At 39.9% G+C, this 16,110-nt stretch overlaps 1 protein-coding gene across 2 annotated transcripts in view; it reads right to left on the bottom strand.

Annotated features, from left to right (window-relative positions):
• Paics (PAICS bifunctional enzyme) overlaps positions 1-16,110 on the bottom strand; it is a 50,169-nt gene that overhangs the window by 26,906 nt on the left and 7,153 nt on the right. For both annotated transcript variants that reach the window (XM_067142558.2, XM_067142559.2), the window contains exon 3: positions 14,777-14,955. In XM_067142558.2, the coding sequence (XP_066998659.1) occupies positions 14,777-14,955 (179 nt within the window). The remainder of the gene's footprint in view (positions 1-14,776; positions 14,956-16,110) is intronic.

Here is a 16,110-nt window from a genome sequence, read left to right as displayed (position 1 = left end):
CACGGGGACAAAACGCCGGCAACAAGGAATGAGTTAGCTGGAAAATTTATAATGTCCAATAACAGACCATTTATATTGGTATTATAAATTTACTCATTCGGGAAAAATATTTCAGGTTCCCTATGGGAATCAACATCTATATCATTCATTTCCTAATCTAATATTACCTGTGTCACCTGACTTTGTTCGACTGCACTCCATTACTTTTGTTTTGGACTTATTTATTTTCATCTTGTACTTCTTACCCAAGACTCCATCCATACCATTCAGCAATTTCTCCAGATCTCCTGCAGTCTCAGATAAAATAATATCATTGGCAAATCTCAAGGTTTTAATTTCCTCTCATTGGATTGTGATTCCCTTCCCAAATTCCTCTTTGATTTTCTTTATGGCCTGTTCTATATAAACATTCAAAAGGAGGGGAAACAAACTGCACCTTTGCCTCACTTCTTTCTGGATTGCTGCTTATTAAAAAAAAAAAAAATAATAATAATAATAATAATCCCGTGTGGGGATTTACCGGTTACCTCCATCGGGCGCGTCCCATTGGAATTGGGGAAGCTCGCTGGCTCTGCCGCCAGCAGAGTCAGAGGGTAGTAGGGAAATAAAATACCACCGTAAAAAAAAAACTGGTCCCTTGCCAGGGTTACGGCGAAGACTGGTAAAAGACCAGAAGCCAGAAAACATGAGGTAACCTCTAGGGCTAACAACCCTAGTTGTAAAAGGATGGGTACCCGTCCAAAGCAGAGTCAAGTCAAAATGCATGATGGCACAACATTTCAAGAAACATACCCCAGGGGGGTAAATCTTCGGATAAATCCCTCGTCGTGAACGCCACGGCGCACGAGTCTCATTTGGATTCTGGGGGAGACTCGACATCATGCAAGAGACGAGTCGGAGCGTCTCGGTGTAACCCGAAGAGTCAAAAACTCAGGCCAAAATCTAAAACCTTTCTAGCAACTTTCAACATAAATTCTCTTACACAAACTGGCAAGCTGAAAACCCTCACCAAAGCTCTTCACGAAAATCAGATATCCATAATGGCCCTACAGGAAACAAGGTACCCAGATGAAGAGATTTTTGAATCCGAAGGCTACCGATTTTTCAAGAGCAAAGCACAAAGAGGAATCCTCAATGGAGCTGCGATGCTTGGAACCGCGTTTGCTGTTAGAACCAAGATCCTTAAATCGGTTGCAAATTTCGAACCTGTGAATGACAGATTGTCTATACTCACAATTAAATGCACGAACAAAACCTACGCCCTAGTTAACGCACATGCTCCTACAAACGATAAGAACAAGTCTGATTCAGACGAAGTTGATACTTTCTGGGACCTACTGGATGATAAATTAAACAAAATCCCCAAACACCATGTCAAGCTTCTTTTGGGTGACTTCAATGCCCAACTAGGTCGTGAGCAGAAGTACAAGAATGTTATAGGAAATTATCCTGCTCACAAAAGAACCAATCCCAACGGCAAAAGACTGGTGACCATTTGCGAAAATCACAACCTGCAGGTCATGTCGACCCACTTTCGCCATCTACCCAGAAAGCAAATGACTTGGCGTTCTCCCGTCCAAGCTCTTGGAGAGTTCCAAATTGATCATGTTGCAATCTCCAGGAGAAACAGCCCTGAGATTATGAATGTCAAGGTAAAGAAAGGCATCAATGTGGCCTCAGATCATTATATGTCTCTTATCAAATTCAAACCAATTCCCGCAAACACAAGGAAGACAACCAAACAGATCACACGCTTTGACAATGATAAACTTCGGCAAAGGGTCGAGGAGTTCCAGGAGAAGGCTAGACCAAATGACTGTGAATTTAACAACGCCAAAAGTCTCCTTGTTGAGGCCGCCAAAGACGTTGCAGAAATCAAGAGAAGCAAAAAGCGTGCCTGGTGGAATAGTACCTGTGAATCAGTCCTCCAAGAAAGACTCAATGCGTGGAAACAGTACTACTCTACGAAATCAGAAAATGATTGGGAAACCTACAAAACCCAACGTGCTGAAGCAGCTACGGTGTTCAGAACTGAGAAACGTAAATACAAAAAATCTCTCATTGAAAAGATAGAACAAAACTTTAGGAAGAATGAAAGCAGAGAGTACTACAGAGCCATCAAACGCAAACTCACTGGCTATAAACCACCATCTCTATGCTTTGAGCGAAAGGACGGCACACTGGCAACATCAAATGAAGAAAATTGCAGCATTCTGGCAGATTACTTCAAGAATTTACTTAACTGCTCTAAAACGCAAAGCGCCATTGAGACCAAGGAACCCTTACTCAGGTACCCAGATTCCAGACCACCTGACAGAGATGAAATCAAGCACCACATTGCCCGTCTCAAAAATAACAAAGCGCCGGAGGAAGACTCAGTAGTAGCAGAACTATGGAAACATGCCCCAGAGGAATCACTTGATATCTTGCAAAAGCAAATAGAAGAAATTTGGAACAAGGAGACCCTACCCGAAGATTGGAAAATAGCTTTGATCCATCCATTACACAAAAAAGGCAGCATGAAGAACATCAACAACTACAGAGGAATATCTTTGCTACCCGTGACTTACAAAATTCTATCACTTGCCATCCTGGAGCGTTTGGAAGCACAAGTCGAACATCAAATAGGTGAATACCAAGGAGGGTTCAGAAAAGGTCGCTCAACAGCTGAACAGATCCAAAATCTCAAAACGATCATCAGATATTGTACACTAAGGTCCAAGCAGTATGTGTCTGTCTTTGTGGACTTTAAGAAAGCGTACGACTCCATTGACTGGGAAGTCCTGCTAAACATCTTAAATGAATTTGGAGTTGATTTGAAACTGCTGGCATTAATTAGAGCCACCCTGACTGATACAAATTCCAAGGTGAAGTTCCACGGATGTCTCTAGCATTCCTTTGACATCAAAACAGGAGTCCGACAAGGTGATGGGCTATCCCCGATACTCTTCAACTGTATTCTTGAAAAGATCATCAGAACCTGGCAGGTGAGATTACAGGAAACCAACTACAGTCCATTGAGAATAGGAACCAAATCCAAGGGGATCGCAACAGACTGCTTAGCATTTGCCGATGATATTGCTGTTCTCTCAAACGACATAGAAACCGCTAGAGCTCAAGTTGAAATTTTAAAGGAAATTGCCGAACAAACTGGTTTACAGATATCGTTTGAGAAAACAGAAGTAATGACTAACATCAAAGAGGCTCCACCAAAACTCCATACAAAATACGGGGACATCGCCCGAGTGGACAAATTCAAATACCTGGGTGAGATCATCATGAAAAATGGACTGGACAAAGAAGCACTTCAGGAGCGAGTACGCAAACTGGAAATAGCCTACCAAACATCCCGCACAATCTACAACAAAAAATGTCTTTCCCAAAACACCAAGATACGTCACTATGAAACAGTTCTGAAGCCAGTAGTTCTATATGCAGCCGAAACCCTGTCTCTAAATGCCAACAAAGGACTCCTTGAAGAACTGGAGAAAAGAGAACGCAAAATTGTGAGAGGAATCTTGGGATCAAAGTACAGAAATGGAATCCATCAAAAGAGATCCAACAAGGAAGTCTACAGCAAAATAGAGAAAATTACCGACACAATCAGAAAAAGACGGGCACGATTTTACGGTCATCTGAAAAGAATGGACAGAAGAAAGTTAACTAAAGAAATCTTTCACTTTTTTGATTCAAACCCCAAAACCACAATTCCCTGGTTTAGAAATACCAAAGAAGACCTGCAAATGCTACATATCTCAGCTGAAGACGCCCTTAACAGAGATCTCTTCCGCAAGAAAATATTGACGAATGGGCTAAACCGAGACGAGCAACCGAAGGGAAGACATGGTACCCCTTGGACAGAGGAGCGTAAACAGGCCCACTCACAAAGAATGAGGGAAATTTGGGCTCTAAAGAAGGCGAAGTTCAGTGTCAAATGCAGCAAGACTTAACGTGGTCCTTGATGGCCTCAGCGAATTATATAATAATAATAATAATAATAATAATAATAATAATAATAATAATAATAATAATAATAATAATAATAATAATAATAATTGTACCGGGCGGTACACCCCTACGCCGCAATTTTAAATCTTGCGCCAATAAATCCTCCTCTACAGGAGAAACTCTGAACTTTAAAAACTGGATCAATTCATGAGTTTTCTCAGAAGATGTCACTACTGTAAATTTTGTGATTACGAAGTTATCAATACTGTGTGGATTTCACCTTGTTTTGTTTTCCATTGATCAAGAAGTGTGGACATTCTCTCATAGATGTCACTACCTAAAAACTATGATCATGCACCCTGGTGCGAAGTGAATGAGCCTTCTTGAAGAAATTTTGTATTCATAAGTTTTGTCTTTACTAAATTTCGTTCTTTTATTTGTGGGTTGGCAATATTAATCTTTCTTTCTGCCAGTTTTGAAGTTAGCCAATCAATAATTTCTGTAATTAATTTTTAGCCCATCCCGTGTTTCTTCTTTGATTGAATGTGTAACTTTAACCAACCAATAAAATTGAGTGGGTGTGGCTGTTTTATTCATGAAAGGTCTCGAACCTTCCCCGAGGGTTTAAAAACTGCTGATTTTCACGACTCTTCGCCACTTCATCAACATCTAGCTTAGTGTATGGACATGTAGCAGGAGGCAGGAAGCGCCTCTTTCATCAGTCAGCAGCCCTTCAATAAGGTAATGGCCATTTAACATCTTTATTTCTTGCTAGCTCAGCAGTTTAACCCGCGGGGAAGGTCCGAAACCTTTTACAAATGTAACCTATCTTTCAAAATGTAAATTCTGCCGGCTTATGTAAAACTTAAATCTGTAACAGTAATTCGGGGATAGAGTGTGCTTTACCCTCTCGAGCTCGCCTTCATTTTGTCTTGAGATGACTACGTTTTGGTAACTGATATTTTTTTTCTCTTCCTTAAAGTATTAAATTTTCTTATACGAGTCACCTCCATAGTGTGGGAATAGCCCCTGGTTCTTCGGCCTAGTGCCTTTTAGGTTTTAAAATGTGTATGTAGGAGTGCAAGTATACGCCTCCATTCCTTTTGGTATTCCGGGCCATTTACTTAATCTGTTCTTTTCCTGCTAAGGCCCAGTAGATTGGGTACAAGATACCCCTGTGTCATTGCTGTAACTTGTGCCTTAATGGCAATTAATTGCAAAATCTGACATTGCCTTAAATAGGCTTTTTGAAAACTGAGAGCGCGTCTGCTCTTTTCTGGTATTGTAAGCAAGCTTCTGGCAGGCTTGAGGTTAAAAGTTGGGAGCAAGTATTAGGGGTTTTCTGCCCTTTGGTAAATATGTGTTTGTGAGCTGTGAGCTCAGAAAAGGTAAAGTGAAGGCTTGAAGCCTAAGTTCTGTTATACCACCAATCTTGTCGTTCCTAGACTTAAATTTTGTTACTGGTACCTTGTTAGTTGTTGTTATTGGTTAAAGTTGAAAATTCTATGTGAAAATTGATAAGTTTTGCTATTTTGAAAATATAACCTTTAATTAAATTTTAATTCACATCTCGGCTTTGTAGTTAGACCCATTCCAGCCCGCACCTTCTTTCACCTCTGCATTCCATGGGTAACCCCGTAATAATAATAGTTATTATAATAATAATAATAATAATAATAATAATAATAATAATAAAAAACAGACAGCCAAAATTCAAGTTGGGGAAAATATAACAGCACCTTCAAATAAAACCAGACCGAGCCATGATTGAATCTGCCAAGTTGGACTCAGAAAGCCACCACCTTAACCGTCTGAACCACTCAGCTTGGGTAACCTAGATACTTCATAGAGCTCAACACGTCTGCCTATAAGGACACATACGATGACCATCACATGGAGTAAAAAAAATCATGCATGATTTTCAACAGCACATGCCATTCAGCTCTAACTAGAGCTTGCCCTGTAGACAAAGCTTTCCAAACATCCCTGTCTTATAATCAAGATAGTAAGACAGAGATGTGTTGTAGAACAGAAATGTCAGCTGTTCTGCACGTCATTCATAACTTCTGTACAAATGTTATCCAATGGACAGCTTTCTCACTGATGTGCATAACTTAAGAACATGTATTTCTATAATGCAAATGATTGGACCAATACTACTCTGTAATTGTCTAGAATTAGATTAAACACTTAAGGCAGATCTTTTGAACATCAGGAAAGCATCACACAAATAAACGCATGACCAACAGTCTATTAACACATTGGAGACCGTGTCTTAAGGTGGCATATGGGCAGGCAGACCGCCATATTTTGAAGGTTTTTAAAAAATTGTAGAAAATACTAGGTAGTTTGCAATTGTATTATGTATATATTATCAAAAAATTAAAAGTGTCTATTCTACAGATTAAAAAGTTGCATTAAGATCTATTGAATACTTTTCACATTACATATTTTCCAATGGTATGCCTTTTGCAACAACAAAAAAAGTCTGTCAAAAAAGTCTTACATATAATAATCTTGTGAGTGGAATATTTTGAATCATTCAGGGACACAAAGTGCTACATAACAAATTGGATACCACCAGCATGTCACTTTTCTCGTTACTTTGCCATTTTCCTCTTTTCCTTTATCTGCACAGGCTTTGCAAGTGCATCCAAATCACCAAAATTACTCGGCGAATGTGAATCAGTCCCTGCCTTTGAATTATCATCGCTTGCGTCACTTCGTTCTAAATGAATCTCCAGTCATATGAAGATCATGAAACATTAGCTAAATAAACTACAAAGTGCAAAATCACACCTGGGTGGAACATGATAGAATACCTTCATGACTAACATGAGGTTCGAAATCAGGATCTAGATCTGAATCATCTACCTCTTCTTCTGAACCAGTCATCAAAAATCTCTATAATTCCACTTTCTTTCAATAATCCAATCATGATAGCAGAAACAAAACGCAGTCTAAACACTTCGCACAATGTAATCAAAACTCTGAAAGCGCGCGCTTTGAACGGCTGGAAGCGAGGCTGGAAGCATGCATGGAGTGTAGAAGCGAATTTGATCAAAAATAAGCTGCTATAAGTTCAAGAAAACAGCGGCAGAGAACACGAACGCACGGTATAGCTGTTATACATTGTTTAAAAAGTGGTAGGTATAGTTTCCGCCCGATTCTCGTCGTGGCTGTGTTGACAATATAACAAATACGAGGGCCCGAGTTAGCCTCGGGCGCGGTCAGTCTGCGCTGTTACACCACCCCGATGCACACTCGGGCTCGGTCTCCAATGTGTTAAGAGCCTTATTTATCATATGTTTACAACTTAAGTAAAATAATCTATATACTGTATCTTTATAAAAATGTACGTATGTATGTAAATGACACATTTGCTCCTAAACCACTGGAGCAATTTCAACCAAACTTGGTACACTTATGACTTATTATCTGGAGATGAGCACTGTGGGAGGGGAGGGGGTAAGCCATCCCTAACACCCTTACAGGTGAGGGGTCAGGGGGTTTAGGTATACAAATAATCAAAATTAATGTCGAATCCATAGTTTTTGGGGTCGCTGAGATGAATAGTAACACTGGATTTTTTAAAGTCCAAGTTCATCCTCCTTTGGAATAGGGGCTGAGAAAGGGTGAAAAAATAAAATAACCAAAATTTGATTGGCAAGATTATGGATGTACAGTATGTGTACATGTGTATAGAATAGCTGTCAACTAAATTTGGTGCAAATATTACGTACTATCTGTGAAAAATGCTGTGGGGGGGGGGGGGGGGGAAGACACCCCCAGAACCTCCAGGGGAGGGGGTGAAATATAAATATAACTAAAAAAAACCTATATTAGTGTCAAATTCATAGTTAAGAGGACTATTGGAGCGATTTTAACCAAACTTGGTACAACTTGGTACACATATGACTTACTATCAGAAGACTAACTGCATAGGGGTAAGACACCCATAGCACCCTTAGTGGTGGGGGATGATGGGGTGAGATATAAAAATAATCAAAAATAGTGTTGTATCCATAGTTTAATAATAGATTAATAGTGACACTCTGGATATTTCATAGTACAAGTTCAGACCCCTTTGGCATTGTGGGTGAGAAAGTATGGGGGGAAAAATGACCAAGAATATGGATGTATGTACGTATTGTATTTTCCAGCATAGCTGTCAACTAAATTTGGTACAAATATTACTTTAACTTACTATCTGTGAAAAATGCTGTGGGGGCAAGACATCCCTCAAACCCCTAGGGAAGGGGGTGATGGGTAAATGAAACTAAAAACGACCAATAACAGTGTAAAATCCGTAGTTTTCAGGATTAATGGAGTGATTTCATCCAAATTTGGTAAACTAACGACTTACTATCAGGGAACTAACCACGTGGGGGTAAGATACCCCTAGCACCCCGGGGTGCTAGGGGTAATAATAAAAATTTCATGTGGCTATTTCTAGCCGAGTGCAGCCCTTGTAAGGCAGACCCTCTGATGAGGGTGAGCGGCATCTGCCGCATGTAGGAAACTGCGTGTTACTGTGGTGGAGGATAGTGTTGTGTGTGGTGTGCGAGTATGTTGGGGACAGCACAAACACCCAGCCCCCGGGCCATTGGAATTAACCAATGAAGGTTAAAATCCCCGATCCGGCCGGGAATCAAACCTGGGACTCTCTGAACCAAAGGCCAGTACGCTGACCATTCAGCAGAGTCAGACATAGGGGTGAGGGTGAGGGGTTGAGAGATAAAAATAATCGAAAATAGTGTTGAATCCATAGTTTTCAGGGTCGCTGAGAATAATAGTGACATTGTGGATATTTTAAAGTTCAGCCCCCTCTGGCATATGGGATAAAAAGAAAGTGTCCAAAATGAACAGGATAATAGACGTATGTATGTTCCAGCATAGCTATCAACCAAAATTGATGCAAGTATGACTTACTATCTGGAAAATATACTGTACGGGTAAGATACCCCTAGAACCACTAGGGGATGGGGTGAAATAAAAATATAACTCAAAATGACCAATAATAATGTCGAAGCAATGTTTTTCGGGACTCCTGGAGTGATTTCAATCAAACTTGGTACACTTATGACTTACTATCCGGTGATAAAACCTGTGGGAGTATGACAAACTTACCATCCATAGGGGTAGGGGTTGGAGGGTGTGAGATATAAAAATAATTGAAAATAGTGTCGAATCCACAGTTTTCAGGATCGCTGAAATGAATAGTGATATTCCGGATGTCGTTTAAGTCCACGCTGAGCCCCAATCGGCAGGTGGGAGGGGGGTGAAAAGGGGGGAGGAAAATAAAATGGCCAAAGTGAAAGAGATTATGGATGTTTGTGTGTATGTTCAGCATAGCTGTCAACTAAACTTTGTACAAATATTACCTATTATCTGGAAAAAATACTGTGGGGGCGAGACATCCCTAGAAAAGGGGTTGAATATACAGTAACCAAAAACAACCTATATTAGTGCTGAATCCATAGTTTTCTGGACTACAGAAGTGATTTCAACCAAACTTAATACACTGGAGACTTATTATCTGGGGACAAAGTGCGTGTAGGTATGACAACCCTAACACGTGTATGGGGTGGGTGGCGGTGAGATATCAAAATAGTCGAAAATAGTGTCGAAGCCATACTTTTTAGGGTCGCTAAAATGAATAGTGACACTCCAGATTTTTTTAAAGTCCCAAGTTCAGCCTCCTTTCACATAGGGGTGAGAAAAGGTGAAAAAGAACATTTCCAAAATGACCAAGAAAATGGACATATGTGTGTATGTTACAGCATAGCTCTCAACCCAAATTGATACAAGTATGACTTACTTTTTTTTTTTTTTTTTTTTTTTTTTTTTTGCTAAGGGCTTTACGTCGCACCGACACAGATAGGTCTTATGGCGACGATGGGATAGGAAAGGCCTAGGAGTTGGAAGGAAGCGGCCGTGGCCTTAATTAAAGTACAGCCCCAGCATTTGCCTGGTCTGAAAATGGGAAACCACGAAAAACCATCTTCAGGGAGTATGACTTACTATCTGGAAAAAATACTGTGGGGGTAACCCACTAGAGTAGGGTTGAAATTTAAAAATAATAAAAAATGACCGATATTTGGGTCAAATCCAAAGTTTCCGGGGTCGCTGAGATGAACGGCGACACTCTGGATGCCATTTCAGGCAAAGTTCAGTCCCAATCAGCAGTGGGGTGAGAATGGGTGAAGAAAAGGAAAGGTCCAAAGTGACCAAAATTATGCATGTATGTGTGTTTCTTCCAGCATAGCCCTCATACAGTACTGGTACACATATGACTTACTATCTGAAAAAAAAAAATACTGTTAGAAGAAAACACCCCTAGCACTCCTAGGGGAGGGGGTGAAATGTAAGAATAAATGAAAACAACTGATATCAATGTTGAACCCATTGTTTACAAGGTTGAACTGTGACACTCTGGATGCTGGTGCAGTCATACTTCAGTCGCAATCAGAAAGGAGGTTGAGAATGGGTGAATGGGTTGCATGTAAGCTTTGGGAAGGCATTCTTTCTGATTATATAAGACATGTTTGCAAAATTAACAACTGGTTTGATAGAAGGCAGTTTGGGTTTAGGAAAGGTTATTCCACTGAAGCTCAACTTGTAGGATTCCAGCAAAATACAGCAGATATCTTGGATTCAGGAGGTCAAATGGGCTGTATCGCAACTGACATGTCCAAAGCATTTGGTAGGGTAGATCATGGGAGACTACTGGCAAAAATGAGTGAAATTGGACTAGACAAAAGAGTGACTGAATGGGTTGCTATATTTCTAGAAAATATCTCAGAGAATTAGAGTAGGCAGAGCTTTATCTGATCCTGTAATAATTAGGAGGGAAATTCCTCAAGGCAGTATTATTGGACCTTTATGTTTTCTCATACATATAGGAAAACACACACACGGAGTGGAATCAGAGATAAGGTTTTTTGCAGATGATGTTATTCTGTACAGAGTAATAAATAAGTTACAAGTTTGTAAGCAACTGCAAAATGACCTTGATAATGTTGTGAGATGGACAGAAGGCAATGGTATGGTGATAAACAGGGTTAAAAGCCAGGTTGTGAGTTTCACAAATAGGAAAAGTCCTCTCAGTTTTAATTACTGTGTTGATGGGGTTAAAGTTCATTGCAGGGATCACTGTAAGTACCTAGGTGTTAATATAAGGAAAGATCTTCATTGGGGTAATCACATAAACATGATTGTAAATAAAGGCTACAGATCTCTGCACATGATTATGAGTGTATTTAGGGATTGCAGTAAAGATGTAAAGGAGAGAGCACATAAGTCTCTGGTAAGACCCCAACTAGAGTATGATTCCAAGGCACCCTCACCAGGATTACTTGATTTGAAAGCTGGAAAAAATCCGAAGAAAAGCAGCTTGATTTGTTCTGGGTGATTTCGGACAAAAGAATTAGCATTACAAAAATGTTGCAAAGTTTGAGCTGGGAGGACATGGCAGAAAGGAGACGAGCTGCCATGGAATAACATTAGTAGACAAGTAAGTCTGAGTGGTGTTTTTTAAAGTAGGAAAGTTGGAATTCAAGAGGAGAAATTGGGGTAAATATCCTTTCATAGGAAGAGGAGTTAGTGGCTGGAACAATTTACCAAGGGAGATGTTCAATAAATTTTCAAATTTTTTGCAATTATTTAAAAAAGACTAGGTAAAAAACAGATAGGGAATCTGCCACCTGGGCCACTGCCTTAAATGCAGATCAGTGGTGACTGACTGATTAATTGATTGATTGTTCCCTCCACCTGCTCTAATTTGTCATTGTGTTCACCCCTGGCAAATGTTCCTTCTTCATAATTACAATTTTCTGTGTCACTTGAATGTTCCCATTCCATTACTTCTGCAAAGATGAGCACAATGAAAGAAACAAACTATGCAGGGATGATAACTAAATAAACCAATATTTTCATGTTTTAAAGATTTTCTTTGAACTGCTTTTTTCTTAATTAGTGAAGCTGCTTCCTTTCTAAAGCCAAGCAGACAGCCACTGATAAGCACGACAAAATGTCTGTTGTAAGAGGAGACAGCCAGCAATCTCCAGTGCTGACCTAGAGGTCATGCTGACCACAGCAAGATAAGAAACTAGATATTAAGTTCAAGGACACAATATTGATTAGAAGCCTACAATAATAAGTAAACATCCCATGATGATCTACAAAGCTTAGTTTTTTGAAGCTGCAATGAATGAAACATGGTCTACCTTCCAGTGAATTTATAAATGAGATTCTATTACCTCTGGCAAATGACTCCATGTCAAATGTTCTACCTTTTCAGCTCCCTTTATCCGACTCCCTGCTGGGTCGAGTAATGGATCGGTGACCTCCATTTCTATCTGTTCCTCTGCCACTCCCCTCTGAATATTCTCAGAACATCAACAACTCTTCTTCACTCCTTCCTTTCACTTTCTGCATCCAGCTTCTCCTTAATGGACCTCTAGGTCTCCTTCATTCAGCGTCCATCACAGCACTGCTCTTGGAATTCTTGTTTCATCCATCCTTCTGATGTGGCCATACCATTTCAGCCCGTTTCTATTCCAACCTGAAGTTTCTCCATTCTCAGGCTATCCTGTATCTTTGTATTCTTTAAATGATCCTTCCTTATTTGGTGTACCATGCTTTACAATTTTTCTTCTCTCAAAAGTTTCCATTTAAAAAAATATTTGGAATATCACAGGAAAAAGGAGTGAATCTTATTACACTGACACTTCACTGACCATGATGATGTTGATGCTTGTTGTTTAAAGGGGCCTAACATCGGCCCATGATTATGTTACAATACACAAACTTTCATGCAGGGTTGAGATATGATTACAAATTTATGGTCATTTGCTCTATCATCCTGGAAGAGGCAATACAGAATAGTGACCTACAGGGACAACTATGGTCCATAACTTTAATACTGGTCGTCGTCGACATCGTCGTTAAATTTGACAGGTTATCTTTCATTTTTTCTTTCTTTATGCTGTATTTTAGCAATGTCTGTTATGCCATGAAAAGAATGAAAACCTACAACCCGTTTTCCAGTCATTGACCGGGTCAGGGATGTAATGAATGAAACATATATAGGCTGTTATTACAATAGGGTCGCCACTCCCATGGTGATTTATTAATGAGTGATAAATGCTATGAAATGATAATGGAGAGTGTTGCTGGAATGAAAGATGACAGGGAAAACCTGGAGAAAAACCTGTCCTGCCTCCGCTTTGTCCAGCACAAATCTCACATGGAGTGACCGGGATTTGAACCAGGGTATCCAGCGGTGAGAGGCCGATGCCTGTTATGCCATACACTACATAAATAAATCAGGTTATCCGCCAGTTTTTCTCTGCTTGTAAGTGCTAAACTGATTTTAAAGATTTTTGTACCTTAACATCTAGGGCATCAGATCCAAGAGAAGAAATGCGAAAGTTCTCCCTGCTCTCCTGAAGTATGAGGATATCAGGTTTTACAAGGTTTGGAATACCCCTCCTCATTGTAAAAGGCAGCTAAGAATGATGTGCCCCCCCCCAGATATCTTAACTCTCTCTGCAAGTAGCAGCATCTATGAGGTCCCTAGTCAAGTCTAGCATGGTTTCCACTTCTTGTACCATGCTCCTCAACATCATCTTTTCTATCTGACCTCATTCAGTTGACACTTGTTGTCTTCCAATCCCAAAGGTATTAGGTCTTTCATTTTTCACCCCCTTCAAGATCTTTCATTTTCTTTTGTCAATACCCTCGTTCTACAAAGGGTCACACCCTTCCATTTCTTTAGAGTTGAGAGAAAACTGTTGCTCACTTGCTGGCCCAACAGTTCAGAGGTAGTAAGTCTGCCTCTTACACAGAGGCTTTGGGTTTGATCCCTGAATAGGTCAGGGATTTTTACCTGGATCTGAAAGCTGATTTGAGGTCCACTCAGCCTATGTGAGAATAACTGAGCAGCTATGCGACGATGAAATAGCAGCCACAGTCCAGAAAGCCAAGAATAACAGCTGAGAGAATTTGTCGCGCTGACCACGCATCACTTCATTATCTACAGGCCTGTGGGCTGAACAGCAGTCACTTGATAGACCAAGACCCATCAGGGCTACAATGTCATGAGGTTTGGTTACCTCGTTGTACTTCCCCTTGTACTGATAGCCATCATTGGACCACAGCCCAACCCTATGGTAAACACAGTGAATTTACCAAGCAGGCTCAGAATGACTAAGACTCGACTTGATATCAGTCTTGTTAGTAATGAGCAAAGTGATAACTCTGTCACTAGTGGTGGCAGCTACAGAGTTTCAATAAAGGGCAACAAATATTGAGGTCATCAAAACCTGTCTACTCATTTTGTGAATGAAATGATGATGATGATGATGATGATGATGATGATGATGATGGTGATGATGATGGTGGTGGTGGTGGTGGTGGTGGTGGTTGTTGTCATCAGCCCATCAGTGCTATAGCACTATGAGGCTAGCTTACCTCATTGTATTTCCCCTTATACTGATAACCATCACTGACGCAGTGCATGTCCCTGTACAAAGGGTACTAAAGGTCTCCCTTGATATACCATCTCAAATCAAATAACCAAGGTGAAATTTTAGGAGTGTGATTGAGTTTAAAGAGTATGTCATACTTTCTGAATACACTTTGCTTTATAAGTAATGTAGGGTACTTTGATGGAATATCCATGACACAACCATTGTTATCTTCTCCTCAACCTCAGCCTTCCTTGTACTGTCCACACAAAGTTATTAGAGATCAAATGTCATCTACGAGTAAATACAGTATTTTAATCCCATCATTAGCATATGAACCTGCCACATATACTTACTTTGAAGAAGGTCTCCTGAATAGGTGGATTGAAGCGATAACCTTCTGGTACTCCCGGTCGCCTCTTGAGGAACGAACCTGTTGCCAAGCGACGTGTCACCCACTCGATGGGAATCATGGCACATTTTTTGGCAATGAAGGCTGTATCACCAGCACTTTTAACATATGCTGTGCGAAGACCTACAAAGATGTTCATATCTAATTACATTCAAATACTGATATAGTGTGCTGCCATGTATAACTAAAAGAGTTCATCATAAGTCATAAGTGTGTAACTCAAGAATATAACAATTTGCTCTATGTCGCACCGGCACAGATAGATCTTATCATGACGATGGGAAGGAAGTGGCCCTGACCTTAATTAAGGTCACAAGGAAACCATGGAAAACCATCTACAGAGCTACTGACTGTGGGGTTTGAACCCACTATCTCCCAGATGCAAGCTCACAGCTGTGTAACTCAAGATACAGTAACATGGATTTAATATAAGAGTACAACAAACCTGTTGCAATTCAAACTTATTTTCTATCACAATTAAATATCAGGATGAAAACTGGCAATGTTAAAGAGTAGTGAAAAAATCTATAAGTGCATTTGTTGGCAGAGAAAAAAGAGATAGACAGATGAATAATTCCTATATCTGTAGCAAAATCATGGCTCAAGGCCACTGCGATGACAAGCAACATCTCTATGTTTGCAAGTAGGGAACCCATGACCTGATCATAGAGATTATGAAAGTGCGGTTGTACACAGTAGTGCAGATTAGGGCATGGAAAGAGAGGTGCCGAGCAAGAGGTAAAAGTACAGTAAGTGCTGGAGGATCAGAAAAGATAAGACACAATGAATACCATGGCAGAATGACAGAATGAGAGAAAAACTCAAGGAAAAAGTTTAAATTATGGAGAGAATGAAAAAAAAGAAAAAGCAAAGACTAAACAATGTAGAATTATGCTCAGTGATTAAAAGTACTGAAGAAAGCTGTTGGTGAGGAAAAGGAAAACTCAGGAAATAATATTATATATAATGGAAACAAATTTATGAACATATCAAGGTTTACCCGAATAGTAGAATTAATATTTATTCATCCATTCATGCCTTTGTTAGTAGAAAAGTTAAGAGCTGATAGCCCTCTCTTACACTTAACCACAAATCAAGTGATATACTGATTGGAAAGACAGACTGGTTTAGAAATGAAACTGGACTAAGACAGAGCAGTGTGCTGTTGCCTCTTTTTGTTTCTAATGGTTATTGATGAAATTGTAAAGGAGACAAAGGGAGATGGAGTTATTACTATTTGCAGATGATATTGTGGTCTGGAGAGCAAACAGCAAAGTA

This window comes from Anabrus simplex, chromosome 3 (genome assembly GCF_040414725.1).
Source record: "Anabrus simplex isolate iqAnaSimp1 chromosome 3, ASM4041472v1, whole genome shotgun sequence".
NCBI lineage: Eukaryota > Metazoa > Arthropoda > Insecta > Orthoptera > Tettigoniidae > Anabrus > Anabrus simplex.
The sequence above is the reverse complement of the archived record's forward strand: the minus strand, read 5'-3'. Positions and strand labels throughout refer to the sequence as shown.